This window comes from Cololabis saira, chromosome 16 (genome assembly GCF_033807715.1).
Source record: "Cololabis saira isolate AMF1-May2022 chromosome 16, fColSai1.1, whole genome shotgun sequence".
NCBI classification, from domain to species: domain Eukaryota; kingdom Metazoa; phylum Chordata; class Actinopteri; order Beloniformes; family Belonidae; genus Cololabis; species Cololabis saira.
Genome location: NC_084602.1, coordinates 35,672,064 through 35,695,266, shown reverse-complemented (window position 1 = coordinate 35,695,266; position 23,203 = coordinate 35,672,064). Strand labels below are relative to the sequence as shown.

The 23,203-nt window shown below is 43.0% G+C and overlaps 1 protein-coding gene across 1 annotated transcript; it reads left to right on the top strand.

Moving 5' to 3' along the window:
* Window positions 1–7,693: 7,693 nt before the first annotated feature.
* On the top strand, window positions 7,694–23,203 carry plek2 (pleckstrin 2). The gene is made up of 9 exons (XM_061743704.1): window positions 7,694–7,781; window positions 7,859–8,023; window positions 12,947–13,131; window positions 14,529–14,620; window positions 14,702–14,889; window positions 17,038–17,139; window positions 17,232–17,315; window positions 18,286–18,364; window positions 22,781–23,203. Exons 1-9 carry the CDS (start codon window positions 7,731–7,733, stop codon window positions 22,906–22,908), a joined length of 1,074 nt encoding a protein of 357 aa, XP_061599688.1. The 5' UTR covers window positions 7,694–7,730; the 3' UTR covers window positions 22,909–23,203.

Below are 23,203 nucleotides of genomic sequence, written 5' to 3'. Positions count from 1 at the left end.
GTGCAAAGTGCCGTTATTCATGTACATTATTATTGTGCCACAGAAAATAACCCACATGTGCAAAATGTACAAGTAACGAAATGCGCTTCGTTACACTCTTATTGGTGCGACAATACTGGACGAGATCAGCTTATCCCTAAACTTAGGATATGTACCACAGGTTTTCAAAGTTGCAGTAATTAAAACTTTACTTAAAAAACCTTCTCTTGACCCAGACATATTAGCTAATTAAAGCTGCAAGCAGCGATGAACGCGCCCTCGCACCCTTGTGCACGTTCAGGCTGCAGTGGAAGCGCTTGTATGACTTGCATGTAGATTCTTCAGACCTGGACATTTAGTGGATGACACCACCCACGACTCTCTATATCAAACCATTCAAAAGTTATGGCAGAAAGTAGGAACCATCAAATATGGACCAAGGTGGGGCGCGATTTTAGGCGTGTATCGTCGCCACGTAAACGCTTTTGACTGAGAAAAGTAATGTGCATCGTCGCAGGATGGAGACGCACATTTTGATGTACAACACACCTGGGTGCACGTTACGGTTCGGGCCGTATTAACGGCCGAAGAAATGGCATAAATTGCGCCAAAATTACACGATTAATTCAAAATGGCCGACTTCCTGTTCAGTTTCGGCCATGACGACCATGACTTCTCTTTAAGTTGCGACATGATACAGGTGTGTACAGATTTTCGTGCATGTACGTCAAACCGTATTGTGGGGCTTGAGGCACAAAGTTTTCTAGGGGGCGCTGTTGAGCCATTAGGCCACGCCCATTAATGCAAACCATTAAATATCAAATTTCTCGCCAGACCTGGTTTGCGTGCAAAATTTGGTGACTTTTGGGGCACGTTTAGGTGGAAAAAAGGCCTTCATTTCGTCGGAAAAATAAAAACGAGGGAAAAAAAATAATTCCTACAGATACAAAGGGCCTTCGCACTGTCAGTGCTCGGGCCCTAATTATAGACCAATTGTTGGAGTCTGATCTGGAAGACTGGCCTGGACGTCTAACCCAGCGCCACCTCCTTTCGTGGGTTAAACCTGCAGCTTTGGCCCGGCTCATCTGGTCGCTGATGTCAGAGATTGTTCGGGCTGCTGTGAACACATCAAGCATGAATCCCACGTTTACGCCTCCAGCATGAATCCGGTTTCTCCCCCTGCTGAGTCGAGCAGGTCGGTGGTTACTGTCTCTCCTCAGAGATCTGCATCCTGTTGAGTCTGAGGAGGAAGATCTTCTTGCCTCCTCTTCTGAATGACTTTCCACCGCAGTCCTTTGACCTCCAAGCAGATTGCCAGATTCATTGGGTCGTTGTCATCAGGGACTCGAGGAACCTCCTGAGCTGGAGCATCCGCCCTGCTCTCTACCTGTTCTCCATCTTTGGCGTTTTCTTGTAAGTTGCAGAGGTTTTTTTTTTCTCCAGTCCGGCTTGTTTGCGTCTGGTACATGTTGTCTAGGTTACCATGGCAACGGTGTGGTTCAGGGATGTGTCAGTGATGATTCACAGGCTGGATGAGACCTCTAGAAATACCAAGCTATTGGTTTGATTTGACTTGATATTTTATCTTATTTTATTTCGAAATCATAAGCACAAAAAAAGAGATGGATTTATTTATTTAATAAATTTCATTTTGTTCACGACTTTACAATTTAATTTGCTGATTCCTTTCGTTGGACAAAAATATTTAGGTTTTTTAAATATCTGACATGTTTCGGCGACTACTATATATATATGTATATGTGTATATATATATACATACATATATATATATATATATATATATATATATATATATATATATATATATATATATATATATATATATATATATATATATATACACTTGTAAACAAAATAGATAAGAATTAATAAATATAAAGCTAATGGTCCGTCAGAGGGAGAGCTACAACTCAATAGTTGACAGGGCATTAACTCTCTGGGGGGTCGTTTGGGGGCACAATGGCTCAGAGGGGCCACATGATCAAAAGGGTCCCAACTGGGGTTAATTAAAGACATGTGTTGATAATTAATTTTCCCACCTCCATAAATATATGTCTGTGCAGTCAGTTGTAACCAATGTGATCTGGTGTTTGTCCCCGGGGAGGATTGGGGCCATTAAAATCCTCGGGCCGGCCCTGGTTTTGGCCCTTAGGACTGTCAGGTCTGTCTAGAATTGATCTGGTTCTGCTAAAAATCTGATCTGATACTAAGCGTTCCCTCATTTCCTGCCTCACTCCAGCAGTCTGAATGAATTAATGAAGTTTATTCAATTATGACAACACAAAAAAAACACAACACCAAAAAAACATTGTGCACAGCATTAACATTTCACACAAAACCAATTATCATGTTGGACAATGACTGAAAAGGCAGAAGCTGAAGCAAACTGCTTATAAAAGTCTATGCTATATTATCAACTTTCTTTTTTTTTGGCTACCAACCTCCAGAAAAGCAAAGAAACAACATAAAAGCAAAGAAACAACAAAAGGCAAAGAAACAACAGAAAAGCAAAGAAACATTAACAGATAGTCAATCGCACTTATAAGCTTCAAAAATAGCTTTACAAACCATTTTCTTAAAAACCAAAAGAGAATGACATCTTTTTAAATGTATGTTGGCATCATTCCAGTTCCAGAATTTAACTCCAGTGATGGAGACACGTCTCCTTTTCAGACCTTTTTTAGCTTTTTGTACAGTAAAATTGCAGACACCTCTAAGATTATACGGAGTCTCCTGAATTGAAAAGAACCTCTGTATTGAGTCAGGGAGCCTTTTTGATTTTGCTCTGAACATAATTTGCATGATTTTATAATAAAACAAATCATAAAATGTCATAACAGGAGAATTTAGAAAAAGGTGGCTCTGTGTGAGCATCGTAATCAGCCTTATTGATGATACCTATGGCTCGTTTTTGCAGTTTTATTATTGAATTTAAGGTGGTTTTAAAGGTGGATCCCCACAATTCCACACAGTAAGATAAACAGGGAAGAATCAATGAGTGGTAGATCAAATGCAAGGCCTGGGAATTCAGTACATTTCTGGATTTATACAGGATTGCAAGTGATTTTGAAATATTCCCTTTAATGTAATCAATGTGTTGTTTCCATGTTAACTTTTGGTCAATGACAACCCCAAGGAATTTAGTCTCAAAAACCCTTTCAATGTCAACATTACATATTTTTAATTTAATATTTTCATCACTTTCATTTTGATTCCCAAAAACCATAAATGTTGTTTTCTTAATATTTAAAGATAATTTATTAACATCAAACCAAGTCTTGAGATTTTCCAGCTCACTTTCTGCACAACACAAAAGTTCCCTTAAATTCGTACCAGAGCAAAACAAATTGGTATCTCTTTCCCTGGGCGCCACGGCGACAAGCTCGGAACCAGGAAAAGGGATGGAAACTAAACCAGCAAGGGGCCCATGTTTCTACAGACACAAAGGTTGCAGTAAAAAAGACTTTTTTTCTCCTTGTACTCTCATTAATTGGATGTTCCTCATGTGGGAGACTCAGACCTGATCTCAGGCCCATTGGCTGCAGCTGCTGCAGGAAAAGGGGGGCCGAGCCAGAAAACCAGCTGCTGCCTCTTCATTAAATCTGGAGAAAAACAACCCCCCCGTCTGCGAGGAGGATGTTCCCAGAGTTTCATTTCCAGGACCTGAATTCCTCGCATATTAAAAAGTTTAAAAGGATGGAGAATTAAGCTGCTGAGGGCTCGGTGCCTGGCCGGGGTTCTGGAGGACCTGCAGCGCCCCCTTGGGAGTGAGAGCAGGAATTACTTCTTCTTTTTTTTTTTTAATATTTTATTTATAGCACTTTTTTAAACATATAGGTACAGTCAGTACTCGAGTTGAGGGGAGATGAGGGGGGATGAGGGGGGATGGCATCCCCCCTGAAATAAAAACGGTCCAAATCATCCCCCCTGTAAAACTGACATCCCCCCTTTCCATCCCTTATGTCATTTCATCAATGAATGTGGTTTTACTGCTATTTCAACATTTAGAGTCATCACCAGAAAAATAACTTATTTGACAATTTTCACCTGTTTCAAGTAAATTTTCACTTGAAATAAGTAGGAAAATCTGCCAGTGGGACAAGATTTATCTTCTCATTACAAGCAAAACAATCTTGTTCCACTGGCAGATTTTTCTACTTATTTTAAGTGATAATCTACTTGAAACAGGTAAAAATGGTTGTTTTTTCCAGTGATGAGTCTTGTAATGTAAGTGTAATGAAATTTTTTTTACTAAAATGAGACATTTTAACTAGAAATAAGACAAATATTCTTGTTAAGATTGTGAGTTTTTGCAGTGATCCATGTTACTTATCCTGTGAAGGACAGAATCATATTGATAAGTTCAGAAAAGTGTTTTTTATTGTTGTGTTTTGATGTATTTGATGTAAGCCCAGTGGATATTTAAAGCTTACAGAAGGCTGCATTTAACTGCTGCTATGTCATTCCTGCAGTATTTCTGCAGGTGTTTTGGTCAGTACTATCATTTGTAATATATTATATTATTTGTAATCAGCACAAATTATCTGTCCCCATATGATAAAATCCACCATGCCCCCTGATTTCTTTTTTACAACTTGAGTACAGGATACAGTAAGTAACTTATAAGTACAAAACCTGTAAGACAAGACAATATACAAATCTCACCTACCCTCCCTCTTCACTCCTCCCACCCATGAGACAAGGAATTCACACAGGACAGAAAAATAATCAAATAAAAGAACTAATATAAAAACAAAAACCAAGACAAGGGGAAAACAAATAATGGGCTGCTTAGATGTTAAGATTCCACTGCTTTACAGTAGTTCTAACCATACATTTGCCAGGACAGAAAGATGTTACTCTGAGCAGAAAGCATCCATCACATCCTAAGGTGTAACAGAACTGGGTTCCATATCTTGAGGAACCTTTGAGGGTTCCCAGACAAATCGTATCTCAGTTTTTCCATATGTAAAGTATTTGTCAGTTCACTGAGCCAAGTTTTAAAGCTAGTCAGATTTCCACAGATTCAGAATGCACCTTTTGGCGATCATCATACCATTCACTAGGGTGATGCGTACATCAGTGTCCAGTTGCTCTGGTGCGTCAGACCAGTCGAACAAAGCAGTCTCTGGGTCCGGAAATAAGTTGACATTAAAGTCAGTTGAGTGTAATAGAAAAATATCAGACCAGAAGTTATGGAGGTTCGGGCATGACCAAAGAAGATGTTAGTGTGCCATCGGCACCTTTACATCTGCTACATAGGGGTGAAGAGTCAGGAAACATTTAAAGAAGTTTGACCTTAGAGTAGTGTAACCTGTGGACAACCTTGTATTGGATTAATTGAATCCTAGCATTAACTGAACAAGACTTTATACCCTCCAAGCAGGGCCGCCGCAAGGGGTGTGCGAATCGTGCCACCGCACGGGGCCTTGCGCCCCAAGGGCCTCGCGCTATGGGCCGTTTTTTTTTTTTTTTTCTCTCTCTCGTTTTTTTTCCTTTTTCCCTTATAAATATCAACAGTCACGTTCCATTACAGACCTAAATGTGCACTAGTCTGTGCATATCAATAAATATATGTGCAATGATGCGCGTGTCTGTTGTTCAATACAACTGCGTCAGACCAAGCGCAGACACAAGCTGCTCTGATCCAGACGGGTGGAGTTGGAACAAACTGTCACACAATGTCGAGAGTACGAGACAGATTCAGGAAATTTCCATCAGGGAATGAAAAAAGAAAAAAACTAAAGAAAATGGAAGAGTTTAATGCCTCTCTGAAAGGCTTGTTTGATACATTTGTTACCCCGCGTCGAGGCAAACCCAGATGATGCTGAGGCGGGGGAAGGTAGCAGCACCGGCGGCGGGGCTTCCCACTGTCAGCCGCCGGTGGCAATGATAGACACAACGAGTGAGGATGATGTGGGCGAAGAAGCTGCCGCCGACTGTGCCGAGACCCCTCACTCTCAGAGTCATGAGGAGTCAGTGGAAGTCATGATGACCAGTGAATGTGATGAGGAAGGGGGGGAGCCGCTATGTCACTAATATATAAGTCGCTCTCAGTAACAGGCTGATTTGATTCATGTAAGATTATTTGTGTGTGAACAATGTTGTAATAAACAGGCATTACTATAAAAAATATCTTGACTTGTCATGTCTTGTCAATGCAATGCTTCATAATGAAACGTGTCTATGTGTTTGTATCCAGTATTTTGCTAATTGGAGAGTTAAAATTGCGCATATAGACACTAGGGATGCAACGGTTCTCGGTATAAAACCGAACCGTTCGGTTCGCCCTCCACGGTTCAATACGCCCATGTGTGCCGCGGATTTTCGGTTTTGCCATTCATTTTGCATTAATGCTTTACAATCCGCGTGTTTTTGTGCCTGTCAGTTGCTGCAGAACAGCGCTCCGCGAGTCACTGCTGTAGCCCCGCCCACTCCCCGCTCACACAGAGCAGACACGGAGCGGGGGAGTTGAGAAAAAAAAGTTTGAAGAAGCGCCGGCTTCATTCAAATCTCCGGTGGCATCATTTCGGTTTCGCTGTTGGTTACAACGACGGTGGAGTGAAAACAGTTAACAAAGCTTTTACTGTCTGTAATCATTGCTTGAGACCGGCTAGTGGAAGATCAGAGTCTCCGCCTGGTCAGTAAAACGTTACACTGAGCAGGCGGAGACGGCTCTGATCGGGCCGGTTTATTTACAGGAAGGAAATAAACAGCTTTACAGTCATAAACAAAGGGAGACTCCAACTCTAACGTCTCGGGCAAAACTCCCCCAATAATTAAATTAAAACACCTGAAAAAAACCCGAGGTTCAGCCCTCCCTCCCTCTGCCACCACCGCTCCTTCATGACATCACGTGCATTACTGTGACCGGCAGAGAGACGAGAGAATTCAGGCTGATCTCCCCAACTTTAACTCTCCCATATCAGGATCAAGCTACAATATTTTGTAATATTGTAATAATTATAATTATAATAATTTACAATATTTTCGCGGAGGGAAACCGTCCTCCGCTCGCGTCGGACGGTTCACGCCCATATATTTCTGATAATGTACCTCGTCGGGCATTATCCCTTACGTATTTAGTAGTGTAAAATGTACTTACTGTACTGAGTTGTCAAGATTAAGAGGCTGTTGACTATAAAGAATTATAGTAATTTACATTTTGAAAAGTGATGAGAGAAATAAACAGATAATTTTGGGAAAAAAAGCTCTTTTCATGCACATAAAGGCTGATTTATGGTTCTGCGTTACACCAACGCAGAGCCTACGGCGTAGGGTACGCGGCGACGCACACCCCTACGCCGTAGGCTCTGCGTCGATTTAAGCCAGAACCATAATTTAGGTTTAACTTAAACCGAAACCGAACCGAAACCGTGGCCTAAAAACCGAAACCGAAACCGAACCGTGGGCTACCTGAACCGTTGCACCCCTAATAGACACCCTATCCGACCCGAAAAAGCCAAAAACTTTGCATGCGCGAGCGTAGCGAGCACGCAAAGGCCCCCCCCGGCCATTTCGCACAGGGCCTCGGAAATCTCCCAGACGGCTCTGCCTCCAAGGTACTTCTTCTTTTTAACAAGGTTTCCCTCAAGTGTGAAGGTGGGAGTGTGTGAGTGTGTGTTTAAGTGTGTGTGAGTGGGTGTGAGAAACGTGACTCACTCATCCTCCTCATTTAAAAGCTGAGCAGACAAGAACAGACAGATCTCACTTTCATCCCGACGGAGAGCATGGAGGCAGACGAGAGACAAGTTCTGAGGGAGGGCTTCCTGGTGAAAAGGGTGAGATGTTTGTACGAGATGTTGAGAGATTGTCGAGGTCTGAAGTCTGTGCTGAGTGTCTGTGTTTCCGTCGTCAGGGTCACCTGGTCCACAACTGGAAGGCCCGTTGGTTTGTGCTGACGCCAGACAAGCTGCTGTACTACAAGTACGACGGAGGCAGACGGGACTCGTGCCAGCGGGGCAAGATCCTGCTCAAGGACTGCCAGATAACCTGCCCCTTCCTGGAGCACGAGGGTCGGCCGGTGAGTTGATTCAGAGCATTAAAACATTACCTGAAGTTTTCTCACGAAGCTCACAAAGGAGTCCAAGACTGTGCCTGTTATCGGTGGAAAGGTGCGGCTCCCCCTCCACACCTCCCTTAGCGAGGAAGTTTATGGCCTCGGGTTCCGGCTGTGCCCTGACCTGAACCCTCCTCGCCCGCCTCAGAGCTGCCGCCGTCTCTTTTACGACGAGACACACCTAGGGATGGGAATAGAGGGTCTGCATTGACGTCACTTTCCCACTGGAACACGCCCCCTTACTCACACTGAGTGGCAAAACATCAGAAAAAACAGCTGCAACTAGTGGAGAAGACGGGATAACAGCCGATTATCGGCTTAAATTAAAGGCAGTTGGACTTGACAGTGACCCGTACAGTTACCCCAAGAACCAGTGGTCCATGGACATTAATATTTGGTACAGTTACCAAGAACCAGTGGTTCATGGACATTAATATTTGGTACAGTTACCAAGAACCAATGGTCCATGGACATTAATATTTGGTACAGTTACCAAGAACCAGTGGTCCATGGACATTAATATTTGGTACAGTTACCAAGAACCAGTGGTCCATGGACATTAATATTTGGCCATGAATCCAGTTTCCTGATATTTATATGTACTTAATTTCTACACCGGGGAAATACACGGAGCAAAAGATTGAAGGCAGGGCCGCCGCAAGAGGTGTGCAAACCGTGCGACCGCACGGGGCCTCGCGCCCCAAAGGGGCCTCGCGCTATGGGTCGTTTTTTTTTTTTTTCTTTTTTCCCATAAATATCAACAGTCACGTTCCATTACAGACCTAAATGTGTACTAGTCTGTGCATATCAATAAATATATGTGCAATGATGCGCATGTCTGTTGTTCAACACAACTGATCAGACCAAGCGCAGACACAAGCTGCTCTGATCCAGACGGTGGAGTTGGAACAAACTGTCACACAATGTCGAGAGAACGAGACAGATTCAGGAAATTTCCATCAGGGGATGAAAAAAGAAAAAAACTAAAGAAAATGGAAGAGTTTAATGCCTCTCTGAAAGGCTCGTTTGATAAATTTGTTACAAAAACCACGGATCCGACCGGGTCTCAAGCAGCCGTGGGGCCCCGCGTCGAGGCAAGAGATGATGATGAGGCAGGGGAAGGTATCCAGTATTTTGCTAATTGGAAAGTTAAAATTGAGCATATAGACACCTGATCCGACCCGAAAAAAACAAAAATTTCGAGGACCCCCCCCAGCCATTTCACACAGGGCCTCGCAAATCTCCCAGACGGCTCTGCTTGAAGGCATACAAAAGTCTTGACGCTTGGTCCGAATTCAAGGCAGGATTTGTTGTAAAAATTAAAGTGATGAGGACACCGAACTTTATGATTTGACCGTTTAATGTTAGCTACCCAAAAATCCAACATTACCTGATACAAAACCGCAAATCCACGTTTCGGTGTCTGGAATCCAGTTGTTTCTGCCAATTGCAGCGATCCATTTGTCTCTCTTAAGCTTATTTTTCGGCATTCTGTAAAACGATTACTCAGATTTCTTGCTAAATCTATGAGTACAGTCGATCGCACAACAGCTCTTTCCCATTTTAGATGTTTTCCAGCTGCTCAAACTGAAAGTTTACGCTGCCACTCAGTCTTTCTGCCACTCAGTCTTTCTGACACTCAGTGGGCGGAACCCGCTGTGAAGTCGCATCTGTGACGTCATGCACATTCCCTCTATTATTTTTTTTTTTTTTTTTTTTTTTTTTTTTTTTTGTCTTATTTTTTTTTTTTATATTTATTGTTTTTCCTTTTACAAAGCATTTTTATAAAATAACAACATGAACATGGGGTGTTTTCTGTCACAATTTACAGCAAAGTAATTAACCAATCAAGTACAAAAGAAACTTAAACAAAATAAGGACGTTTCAGAGAGATGTACATTTTCCATTGCTTCCAGATGTCGTTGAATTTTGATTGCTGGAGCCTCATTGAAAAAGTGATTCTTTCCATTACATACAGATCATAAATAATATCATACCATTCATCTATAGATGGGGCGTCTGGCTTGAGCCACTTCTTTGTAATTGCTTTCCTTGCTGCTAGACTCAGTATTCCCAATATATATCTATTTTTCACATTTGCATTAGCCGAGTGTACCAGCCCAAATAAAAGTTCGTCCCATTTAAATGTAATGTCAGTTCCAAATACAATTACTAGTTCTGAATATACCTTGCGCCAGAATATATTTATTTTTGGACAAGCCCAGAACAAATGATAGTGATTTGCTTCCTGAGAACTACACAACCTCCAACAGCTAGAAGATCCTGTATGGTGGCCATGCTGAGCAGGTGTAATGAAATATCTGGTGAGACACTTCCAGCCGAAAGATCTCCATGAGTTTGAGCATGATATCCTCCACTGAAATTCACAGTATTTAATCCAGGTATCTTCTGAAAGGCAGCTGTTGGTTTCCCTGTCCCATTTTTGTTTTATATATGTGGTATTCACTTTTTTCATTTCCTGCAGGCCTCTATAGAGTCTAGAGATTACTTTAAGCTTGGAGTCTGTTCTATACGCACTGATAAATACTTTTAATAAACTGTTGTCAAATGTCTTTTGACTTTTTAATATAGTGCTGTTTAGATGGTGGCGTACCTGAAGAAATCTAAAAAAGTCACTATTATTGAGACCATGTAGTCTTTTCAACTCCTCAAAGCTCTTCAGTGTTGTCTGTTTGAACAAGGTACAATATGAGGAGAGACCCCGGCTAACCCATCCCCTATAATTGGCATCCATCTTATTTGGGGCAAAGTCAAGATCGTAGCAGCACCATTTCAAAATCTTTACCTCTTCTAACATATCATTTCTAGTGATAACGTTTAACCATGTTTTCAGTGATAAGTTGATCCATTTATTTCCTGTTTCCATCAAACTTTTAATTTGTCTTTTATCTCCTATTCTTGCTTGAATTGGCATCGTCCCCGATATGTTTTCCTCGATTTCCTTCCATCTTGCCTTGTAATCTGAGACGCACCAACAGAAAAGGATCCTTAGCTGGGCCGATACATAATAATCTTTTAGGCAGGGAAGAGCCAGTCCACCCTTATTTTTTGATAATTGAAGAGTTTGGAACCTTATTCTCGGTTTTTTCCCCTGCCAAATATAACGTGACAATAATTTATCCCATTCATTGAATTGTTTATCATTAATTTCAATTGGGAGGGTCTGAAATAGATATAATATCCTTGGCAAGATGTTCATTTTTACCGATTCAATTCGAGATTCAAAACTTAATATTGGAATGAGATTCCATCTTTTCATGTCTTCTTTTAATTTCTTATTCAATAGATCAAAATTTAAGTTGTATAAGTTTGATAAATTTTTTGGGATGTTGACTCCCAGATACTTCATATGCTCCAGATCCCATTTCAGTTGAATCTTAGAAGTAATGTTTTGGCTAGGTTTGTAATTGAAGTTTAGTACTTGGGTCTTTTGAATGTTAAGTTTATAGCCTGAGACCGAGCCAAAAGCATCTAAGAATGATAGTAGCTTCAAAATTGAGTTTTCGGGGTTTGACAGACTAATTAAAACGTCATCAGCAAATAAAGAAATCTTGTATTCTTGGTCTAATATTTTTATTCCAGTAATATTATTGTTCTGAGTAATCCCCTGACTTAACGGTTCAATAAACAATGCAAACAACAATGGGCTCAATGGGCAGCCCTGTCTGGTCCCTCTTTCCAGGCCAAATTGGTTTGAAATTGATCCATTTATTTTTACTCTAGCTTTCGGTTTATTATATAGTGCTTTAATAGTTTTAATAAAAATTTGATGAAATCCAAATTTGTCCAATAGTCGAAATAGGAACTCCAAATTAACCTGATCAAAAGCCTTCTCGGCATCAAGACTTAAAATTACTGCCTGGAGTTTATTTTTGTTTATCTCATCAATCACATGAAGCGTTCGGCGAATGCTATCTTGGGTCTGTCTTTGCTGTATAAAACCTGTTTGATCTAGACTTATTATCTGAGGAAGAATATTTTCAATTCTTTTAGCCAAAATGTGGGTAAAGATCTTATAGTCTTGGTTCAAAACACTTATCGGCCGATAGTTTCCACAGTCTAACTTGTCTTTACCCTCTTTCGGTATCACGGAGATTACTGCTTCTTTCCAAGAGACAGGAACAATGCCAGTTTTAAGCACATGGTTGTATGTGGTTTTCATTCTAGGGGTGAGTAAGTCCTTCATCTCTTTGTACCACTCTGCTGGAAATCCGTCTGGCCCTGACGCTTTGTTTATCTTTGAATGTGATATTGCCCTACATTCCCTCTATTAATGAGTTTTTTACGATTCCAATTCCATTTTTGATTCTGCTTGACGTTTCGGTTTTTTATCGATTCCCTTCTCGATTCTCATTTGGAAAAAAAAGGACAACAATGAAGCAAATGGCGTTAATATGATGGGCAGCGTTTGTTAGTTAATTAGTTACCAGCAATATTATTAGCTAAGGACTAGCTAACGTTGCTGCTGCTGGGCTGAGAGTTACTGACATTACTCCGGAGTGGATCAAAAACGCGACATTCATGGATTGTTATTGCTGCTGTGTACACAAATGTTTTTGCATGTTGGTAGTATTTCCTCCCTTTGATGAAATATTCACTTAGCAAGTATTTCAAGTTGCCCTGTTGTCTCTTTTTTACTGAAATGTAACCGGACTATTGAGCGTTTGTATTGCTTGGACACCATGTTTACTATTGACTGCTGTGTGTAATGACATCGTTCGTTCCCACTGGAATCGAAAAAGGGAATCGTTTGCAAAATTTTCAAACGATTCCAAGGAATTGAAACACTGGGAATCGGTTCCTAACAAGAACCGGTTCTCGATTCCCATCCTCAGACACCTCCCTCCCCTCTGTGTTCTCCCACAGTTGGTGTTCAGGCTGCACACCAAGCACGGCGTGGACCACTTCCTGGAGGCCTGCTCCCGGGAGGAGAGGGACGAGTGGGCGGGGGACATCACAGCCGCGGTCCAGAAGCTGGCGGTGGCCGACGGTGCTGACGCCAAGGACCCGAAGGATGCGGACGAGTCCCAATTACACGACGTCAATCTGAGGTAGGCCTCGTCTGGCATAGTCCCCCCCCCCCCCCGAGGGCTGGCTTTTATTCGGTCTCACTTACACCTTTTCCACCAAACCAGTTCCAGTGCTGGTTCTGGTTCACAACTCGTTCAACTAGGAACCAGCTGAGAACCGGTTTGTTTTTCCACAGCTCGGGTGCTAAGAGGAGCCACGTCATTACGTCGCTGCAAACGTCAGTTATGTCTCTGTGTTTGCGTGAAAGTTGCAGCAACAACCAGGTATCTGCTCTAACAGGACTTGGTCCACGTAGCTCCTCCGTGGACACATCTCTAAAAGACAGGTTGTCTCCTCCTCAGACCCATGATGCTTTGCTGCATCCAGATTCATTCTTATTTGAAAATGTCTCTGTCTCCCAGTCTTGCTATAGAGGGAATGCATGATGTCACAGATGCGACTTCATGGCGGGTTTCGCCCACTGAGTGTCAGAAATACTGAGTGGCAGAAAGACTGAGTGGCAGTGTAAACTTTCAGTTTGAGCAACTCGAAAACATCTAAAATGGGAAAGAGCTGTTGTTCGATCGACTGTACTCATAGATTTAGCAAGAAATCGGGAGTTATCATTTTACAGACTGCCGAAAAATAAGCTTAAATCATAATCATAAAGTTCGGTGTCCTCATCACTTTAATTTCTACAACAAATCCTGCCTTGAAGTAGGACCAAGCGTCAAGACTTTTGTATTCCTTCAAGCTTTGCTTCGTGTATTTCCCCGGCGTAGAAATTAAGTACATATAAATATCAGGAAACTGGATTGGTGGCCAAATATTAATGTCCATGAACCACTGGTTCTTGGGGTAACTGTACGGGTCACTGTCAAGTCCAACTGCCTTTAATTTAAGCCCATAATCAGCTGTTATCCCGTCTTCTCCACTAGTTGCAGACATTTTTGCCACTCAGTGTGAGTAAGGTGGCCATTGGTCTTAATAACTCCGTCCCCTCCGCTTACGTAAGCGGTTCTTTCCTCTAGACCAGTAAAGAGTTGGTGCTACCTTGGAACTGGGTTTTCTGGCCCAGAGCCAGTTCTTTTCAGTGGAAACAGAAAGTCTGGTTCCAAACTCAGCACTGGCCCAGAACCAGAACCAGAACCGGAACCGGAACCAGCCTGGAACTGGTTTGGTGGAAAAGGGATAGGAGGAGCTACGTGGACCAAGTCCTATTAGAGCAAATACCTTGTTGTTGCTGCAACTTTCACACAAACGCAGCGACGTAACTGACGTTTGCAGGAACGTAATGACGTGGCTCCTCTTAGCACCCGAGCTGTGGAAAACAAACCGGTTCTCAGCTGGTTCCTAGTTGAACTATTTGTGAACCAGAACCAGCCCTGGAACCGGTTTGGTGGAAAAGGGGTAAAACTCTCCTCTCTGGTTCCCACAGCAAGGTGCTGGACGCCATGTACGACGTGCACAGCGGCATCAGGCTGAGCAGCCACGTGGAGCAGGGCAGCACCTACAGCAACTGCTTCTCAGGTAACGTTTCCCCTGGTCCTCACCTGAGACCGATCTGAGATCTGGCTGCCGATGAGGCTCAAACGCTCACTCCTCCTCCAGGCTCGGCGGTGGTCGACTGGCTGGTGTTCGCCCAGTTCGCCCTGACCCGCGTGGAGGCCGTGACGCTGGCCTCGGCCCTGCTGGAGATGGGCTGCCTGCGGACCGTGGGCCTTAGGAGCGTGGAGGCGTTCCGCACGGCCGGCCTCAGCGAGCAGTTCGTGGACGACTCCACCGCCCTCTACAGCTTTGTACGTTAAACTCGGCTGGTTTTGGTCGCCGGTTTTCTTCTATTCACGACTGGGGATGGGAATCGAGAACTGGTTCTTGATGTTTAGATTCCTTGGAATCGTTTTCAAAATTTGCAATTTGCAAATATTTTTTACTTTTTTTTTTCTATTTGCAAATATAAATTTGCAATTTTCCATTTTCGATTGTAGTTCGCGCGAATGACGTCACCACCCACATCCTTGATGTTGAATAACGTGTGTAAGCCAGCAGTAAACGTTAGTGATGTTCAATACCACCGATTTCCTTTCCGATCGGATATTGAGTATAATTAAGGCTGATATGATACTGATTTGAAGTTTACTGAGGTAGCCGAACTGTTATAATAACAGAAAAAATATAATTTGAAAAAGGTGTCACTAGAAAAGATCCTAAGTAAAATAACAAAACCATTAAAATAAATAAGAGAATAATAAACAAAAATAATAACTACTATAAAAATAAAAATGAAAAATAATCTGAATAGTTTATTTACTTTCCACCGTATTCCTGTTAACGATATACATCACCACAAATGACTGAAGTATCAATAGTATCGATATTTTAGTTTGAGAATCGATTTTAGAGCGTACTACGGACAAGTATTAGGGCCAGGCAGGAGAAAAATAAAGATAATATTTTAAAGGAGGAAGATTTTTTTTCATTAAGCACTTCGAGAAAAAAGTCAAAATGCTGAGAAAAAAGTCGAAATGTCGAGATTAATGTTGAAGTACAATTTCGAGAAAAAAGTCAAAATTTCGTGAATAAAGTTGAAATGTTGACTTAATTCATGAAATTTCGACTTTATTCTTGAAATTGTATTTCAACATTAATCTCGACATTTCGACTTTTTTCTCGACATTTCGACTTTTTTCTCGAAGTGCACAATAAAAAAAAATCTTCCCCTCTCAAATATTTTATCTCCTGCATGGCCCTAATACTCTCCCGTACCATAGAGATCTGGTATCGGAAGTATCGATATTTCAGTATTGATCCGCACACACCACTAGTAAATGTGGCGCCAAAGCGATAGAGACACTCGAAAGTCTGGTTACATTTCAGTAAAAAAGACGACAACAGGGCAACTTTCAATACTTGCCAAGTGAATATTTTGTCAAAGGGAGGAAATATTACCAACATGCTAAAACATGTCCTTAGTTAATAATACTGCAGGTAACTAATTAATTAAAGGTATTGTGACATGAAAAACAAATTTTTCTTGATTTTTTGTGTTTTGTTGGGTGTCTTCACATCAATTACACCCAAAAAACAACAAACTTTTAACATTCAGTGTATTGTGTGCTTTCTGGGATTTTCCGCATAACTATGCAAAAACAGCGCATCTGGTTTGGTGGCGGGTCGTTACGTCAAGGCCCGCTAAATCACCGCCCCCTCCACCCAGCTCCCTGCCTCCTCTCCTCTCCAGCGCACCATAAAGGCTGATTTATGGTTCCGCGTTACACCGACGCAGAGCCTACGGCGTAGGGCTCTGCGTCGATTTAACGCGGAACCATAAATGAGGCTTAACACGGAGCAGTTTAGAGCCTCTTTTGTTCTCATCACCGGAGGAAAACTGCTAAAAAGACCCGCGGCCACTGACTGGACTTAAGATAAGGGGACACTGCTGCTTGCATGCCTTTATTTTTATGATTGTTTGCTGTGGTTCGCCGTGCTGCTTTTCCGTGCATGCTTCGCCTGTCCCTCCCGGCTTAACTCTCCGACGCCGCTGTGAGCGTATGGCTGGAGGAGGAGGAGTTTTGGAGGAGGAGCGGGGGAATGATTGACAGGAAAGGGGGAAAAGGAAGCGTTTTTCACGGCGCAAAAAAACACCGTCATAAAAAGCCAGGAATAGAGTACTAGAGTGAAGTTTTTCTTGTTACACTCTTTTAGACACATTTGAGGGATGTTGGCCAAGACTTTTAATAGTGTTAAAAGCATGTTAAAAATGATGTCACAATACCTTTAAGGAACACTGCCTATCATATTAGCGCAGATTGCCTCATTGTTGTCCTTTTTTCCCAATGAGAATCGATAAAGAATCGAATCGTTAAGCAGAATCGCAAGTAAACTTGTATCGTAAAGATCGTATCAATCCCCACCCGTGCTGACGACGTGCTCTTGTTCCCTCTCAGTCCGACAGTCTGAAGAAACGTGCGAACGTGAAGGCGGAGACGTCACTGTCGGCCGTGGAGCTGAGTGGGAAGGTGATGAAGAGAGGATACCTGCTGAAACAGGTAAACACACACCTGTGCACCGCGATGCTGAACGTATAACCAGCATCTCCTGTTGGAAATGATCGATTAACCGCCGGCTACTGATCAACCAGGGCCACCGGAGGAAGAACTGGAAGGTGCGTCTGTTCGTGCTGCGCTCGGAGCCGGCGTTCCTGCACTACTACGACCCCACCAAGGTGAGGCCTGAGACGTCACCCCCAACCAGAACCTAAAACCTTTAACATTTGTCGCGGCAGAATCACATAGACAAGATAACAGGTAAAATGGGGAAAGCTATATCTATGATTAGAAGATACTCCTCTTTATTAACACCACTTACTCTGCGACAGGTCAAGTGCAGCGAAAAAAGTAAAGAAACTTCAGATAGTGCAAAATAGAGCAGCTGGCCTTGCACTCGGGTGTTCTAGGAGAAAAGGCTGTTGACCAAATGCATTGTGATCTTGCCTGGATGAAAGTAGAGGACAGATTAACACACAGCTTACTAACATTATTCAGGAAAATAACTGTGTCTAAACAACCAAAGTGACTGTACTCAAAAATAACTTTTTCTCAAGACAGACAAGACAAGACAAGTTTGCAGGGGTCATGTTTCCATTCCTTTACCAAGATCAAATGCAATGAAAAGAACTTCTATGTACAGGTTCAGCTCACAGTGTAACAGGTTTATGCCGTTACTAAAGCAACAAGCAGAGACAATTTTAAAAAGCAACTAAAAAGGTTCCTTTTGAGTACAGACATACACAATGTTTAATATATATGCTTAATATACATTTTGTGATGTACTGTATAGTGTATGGAATATACAACTCAATGTAGTTAGAAATTGTGATAATTACCACTATAGTGACGTTGCTAATGTAATGATGTGGGTGGGGTTAGTGGGGGGGTTAATGGAGTGATGTAATTGTATTTATTTATGTATTCATATATTTAAAGTGTAAAGTATGATATGACGGACCCCAGGAAGATTAGCTGGCGTTTTGCCTCCGCTAATGGGGATCCAAAATACAAAACAAACAAAAAAAAACAAAAGCAGGAACCCCAAACCAGTCAGCTGGTGTGTTTCTCAACACCTCGGGCTGCTCTGCTCGTGATTCTCAGAAGTGTCTCCACATGTCGGACTGACGCTCTCATGTCTCCTGGCAGGATGACATCAGCCCCGTGGGCGGCTTCACGCTGCGAGGCTGTCTGGTGTCTTCTCTGGACGACAACGGAGTTCCCTCAGGTGAGTCAGCGCCGGTAAACCCCCCCAGACCAGACCAGACCAGACCGGGGGTGACGTGGAGACGATGAGCCATGATGACATGATGAGGTTCATTATAACGTACCTGCAGCTTCCTGTTATTATGACTCATGAAGCTCAGGTGACACATCCCAGTCCAAAAACACTTCTATTAATATATAACCTCATGAAAGTGTCCCATTGTCCCTCTTTCAATTGATAAGGGTTCAAGTGAGAGGACAACAATGTCCTCTAACGGGATAAATGTAAACTAAGTTATTATCTATTTAGCAACCACTGCTCCTTTATTCATTCAAAACCGGAAAAGTAAAACCAACAAAGGTAAGGAGTTGCATATTATCTTATTACCCAGTAACAACTGGATTATATTTCTATATATATTGTGTCCATATGACTGAAAGAGGGTTCACTTTCTTTTTTACTTGACTCCTCATCGGTTCATTAATGTGACTCCTCATCGGTTCACTAACGTGACTCCTCATCGGTTCACTAACGTGACTCATCCGTTCACTAACGTGACTCCTCATCGGTTCACTAACGTGACTCATCGGTTCACTAATGTGACTCATCGGTTCACTAATGTGACTCATCGGTTCACTAATGTGACTCATCGGTTCACTAATGTGACTCATCGGTTCACTAATGTGACTCATCGGTTCACTAACATGACTCATCGGTTCACTAACGTGACTCATCGGTTCACTAACGTGACTCATCGGTTCATTAACGGGACTCATCGGTTCACTAACGTGACTCATCGGTTCACTAACATGACTCATCGGTTCACTAACGTGACTCATCGGTTCATTAACGGGACTCATCGGTTCACTAACGTGACTCATCGGTTCACTAACGTGACTCATCGGTTCACTAACGTGACTCATCGGTTCATTAACGGGACTCATCGGTTCACTAACATGACTCATCGGTTCACTAACGTGACTCATCGGTTCACTAACGCGACTCATCGGTTCACTAACGTGACTCATCGGTTCACTAACGCGACTCATCGGTTCACTAACGTGACTTATCGGTTCACTAACGTGACTCATCGGTTCACTAACGTGACTCCTCATCGGTTCACTAACGTGACTCATCGGTTCACTAACATGACTCATCGGTTCACTAATGTGACTCATCGGTTCACTAACATGACTCATCGGTTCACTAACGTGACTCATCGGTTCATTAATGTGACTCATCGGTTCACTAACATGACTCATCGGTTCACTAACGTGACTCATCGGTTCACTAACGCGACTCATCGGTTCACTAACGTGACTCATCGGTTCACTAACGCGACTCATCGGTTCACTAACGTGACTTATCGGTTCACTAACGTGACTCATCGGTTCACTAACGTGACTCCTCATCGGTTCATTAACGTGACTCATCGGTTCACTAACGTGACTCATCGGTTCACTAATGGGACTCATCTGTTCACTAACGTGACTCATTGGTTCACTAACGCGACTCATCGGTTCACTAACGCGACTCATCGGGTCACTAACGCGACTCATCGGTTCATTAACGTGACTCATCGGTTCACTAACGTGACTCATCGGTTCACTAACGCGACTCATCGGTTCACTAACGTGACTCATCGGTTCACTAACGCGACTCATCGGTTCACTAACGTGACTCATCGGTTCACTAACGCGACTCATCGGTTCACTAACGTGACTCATCGGTTCACTAACGTGACTCATCGGTTCATTAACGTGACTCATCGGTTCATTAACGTGACTCATCGGTTCACTAACGTGACTCATCGGTTCACTAACGTGACTCATCGGTTCATTAACATGACTCATCGGTTCACTAACATGACTCATCGGTTCACTAACGTGACTCATCGGTTCACTAATGGGACTCATCTGTTCACTAACGTGACTCATTGGTTCACTAACGCGACTCATCGGTTCACTAACGCGACTCATCGGTTCATTAACGTGACGCATCGGTTCACTAACGTGACTCATCGGTTCACTAATGGGACTCATCTGTTCACTAATGTGACTCATCGGTTCACTAACATGACTCATCGGTTCACTAACGTGACTCATCGGTTCATTAACGTGACTCATCGGTTCACTAACGTGACTCATCGGTTCACTAACATGACTCATCGGTTCACTAACATGACTCCTGATTGGTTCACTAACGTGACTTATCGGTTCACTAACGTGACTCATCGGTTCACTAACGTGACTCATCGGTTCATTAACGGGACTCATCGGTTCACTAACGTGACTCATCGGTTCACTAACGTGACTCATCGGTTCACTAACGTGACTCATCGGTTCACTAACGTGACTCAAGGGTTCATTAACGTGACTCATCGGTTCATTAACGTGACTCATCGGTTCACTAACGTGACTCATCGGTTCACTAACGTGACTCATCGGTTCACTAACGTGACTCCTCATCGGTTCACTAACGTGACTCAAGGGTTCATTAACGTGACTCATCAGTTCACTAACGTGACTCATCAGTTCACTAATGTGACTCATCGGTTCACTAACGTGACTCATTGGTTCATTAACGTGACTCATCGGTTCACTAATGTGACTCATCGGTTCACTAACGTGACTCATTGGTTCATTAACGTGACTCATCGGTTCACTAACGTGACTCATCGGTTCACTAACGTGACTCCTCATCGGTTCACTAACGTGACTCATCGGTTCACTAACGTGACTCATCAGTTCATTAACGTGACTCATTAGTTCACTAACGTGACTCATCGGTTCACTAACGTGACTCATCGGTTCACTAACGTGACTCATCGGTTCACTAACGTGACTCATCGGTTCATTAACGGGACTCATCGGTTCACTAACGTGACTCATCGGTTCACTAACATGACTCATCGGTTCACTAACATGACTCTTCATCGGTTCACTAACGTGACTCATCGGTTCACTAACGTGACTCATCGGTTCACTAACGTGACTCATCGGTTCACTAACGTGACTCATCGGTTCACTAACGTGACTCCTCATCGGTTCACTAACGTGACTCATCGGTTCACTAACGTGACTCCTCATCGGTTCACTAACGTGACTCATCAGTTCACTAACGTGACTCATCAGTTCACTAACGTGACTCATCAGTTCACTAACGTGACTCATCGGTTCACTAACGTGACTCCTCATCGGTTCACTAACGTGACTCATCAGTTCACTAACGTGACTCATCAGTTCACTAACGTGACTCATCGGTTCACTAACGTGACTCATCGGTTCACTAACGTGACTCATCGGTTCACTAACGTGACTCATCGGTTCACTAACGTGACTCATCGGTTCACTAACGTGACTCATCAGTTCACTAACGTGACTCATCGGTTCACTAACGCGACTCATCGGTTCACTAACGTGACTCATCGGTTCACTAACGTGACTCCTCATCGGTTCACTAACGTGACTCATCGGTTCACTAACGTGACTCATCGGTTCACTAACGTGACTCATCGGTTCACTAACGTGACTCATCGGTTCACTAACGTGACTCATTGGTTCATTAACGTGACTCATCGGTTCACTAACGTGACTTATTGGTTCATTAACGGGACTCATTGGTAACTAACGTGACTCATCGGTTCACTAACGTGACTCATCCGTTCACTAACGTGACTCCTCATCGGTTCACTAACGTGACTCCTCATCGGTTCACTAACGTGACTCATCGGTTCACTAACGTGACTCATCGGTTCACTAACGTGACTCATCAGTTCACTAACGTGACTCATCGGTTCACTAACGTGACTCCTCATCGGTTCACTAACGTGACTCATCGGTTCACTAACGTGACTCATCGGTTCACTAACGTGACTCATCGGTTCACTAACGTGACTCATCGGTTCACTAACGTGACTCATCGGTTCACTAACGGGACTCATCGGTTCACTAACGTGACTCATCGGTTCACTAACGTGACTCATTGGTTCACTAACGTGACTCATCGGTTCACTAACGTGACTCATCGGTTCACTAACGGGACTCATCGGTTCACTAACGTGACTCATCGGTTCACTAACGTGACTCATTGGTTCACTAACGTGACTCATCGGTTCACTAACGTGACTCATCGGTTCACTAACGTGACTCATCGGTTCACTAACGGGACTCATTGGTTCATTAACGGGACTCATTGGTTCACTAACGTGACTCATCAGTTCACTAACGTGACTCATTGGTTCACTAACGTGACTCATCGGTTCACTAACGTGACTCATCGGTTCACTAACGGGACTCATCGGTTCACTAACGTGACTCATCAGTTCACTAACGTGACTCATTGGTTCACTAACGGAACTCATCAGTTCACTAACGTGACTCATCGGTTCATTAACGAGACTCATCGGTTCACTAACGTGACTCCGCCCCCCCTCAGGTGTGAAGGGCAACATCCAGGGGAACCTGTTTAAGATCATCACCCAGGCCGACACCCACTACTTCATCCAGGCGCCGACGCACCAGGAGAAGATGGACTGGATCGACGCCATCAGGGTCGAGACGTAGAGAGGAGCGGTGATGAGGAGCTTTGCTTCATTCCATGAATGTATGTTAGCGGGACCGAGGTGAACCGCATCAACAGCAGCTTCTCTCGGAACCGTTGTCTCTGTGTGTTATTTTGTTTTTATAAGTATTTTTGCTTCCCATTACACAATATATCCACTATTTCCACTTTATTTTAAATGTAAGGTCAAATCAGCTCCTGAAGCATCTTTGAAATTATTATCTTCTGCTGCTTCATGCTTCTGATGGCTATTCAGGGTAAAATGTTGGTTATTAAGTTACGATGCTGCTTTACTGC

Excerpts from the sequence above, each read along its gene's own strand:
- plek2 (XM_061743704.1), top strand. The coding sequence starts at position 7,731 with ATGGAGGCAGACGAGAGACAAGTTCTGAGGGAGGGCTTCCTGGTGAAA. Across the intron at positions 14,621-14,701 it reads CTACAGCAACTGCTTCTCAG|GCTCGGCGGTGGTCGACTGG; the intron begins GTAACGTTTCCC and ends CTCCTCCTCCAG. Across the intron at positions 17,140-17,231 it reads GAGGATACCTGCTGAAACAG|GGCCACCGGAGGAAGAACTG; the intron begins GTAAACACACAC and ends CTGATCAACCAG.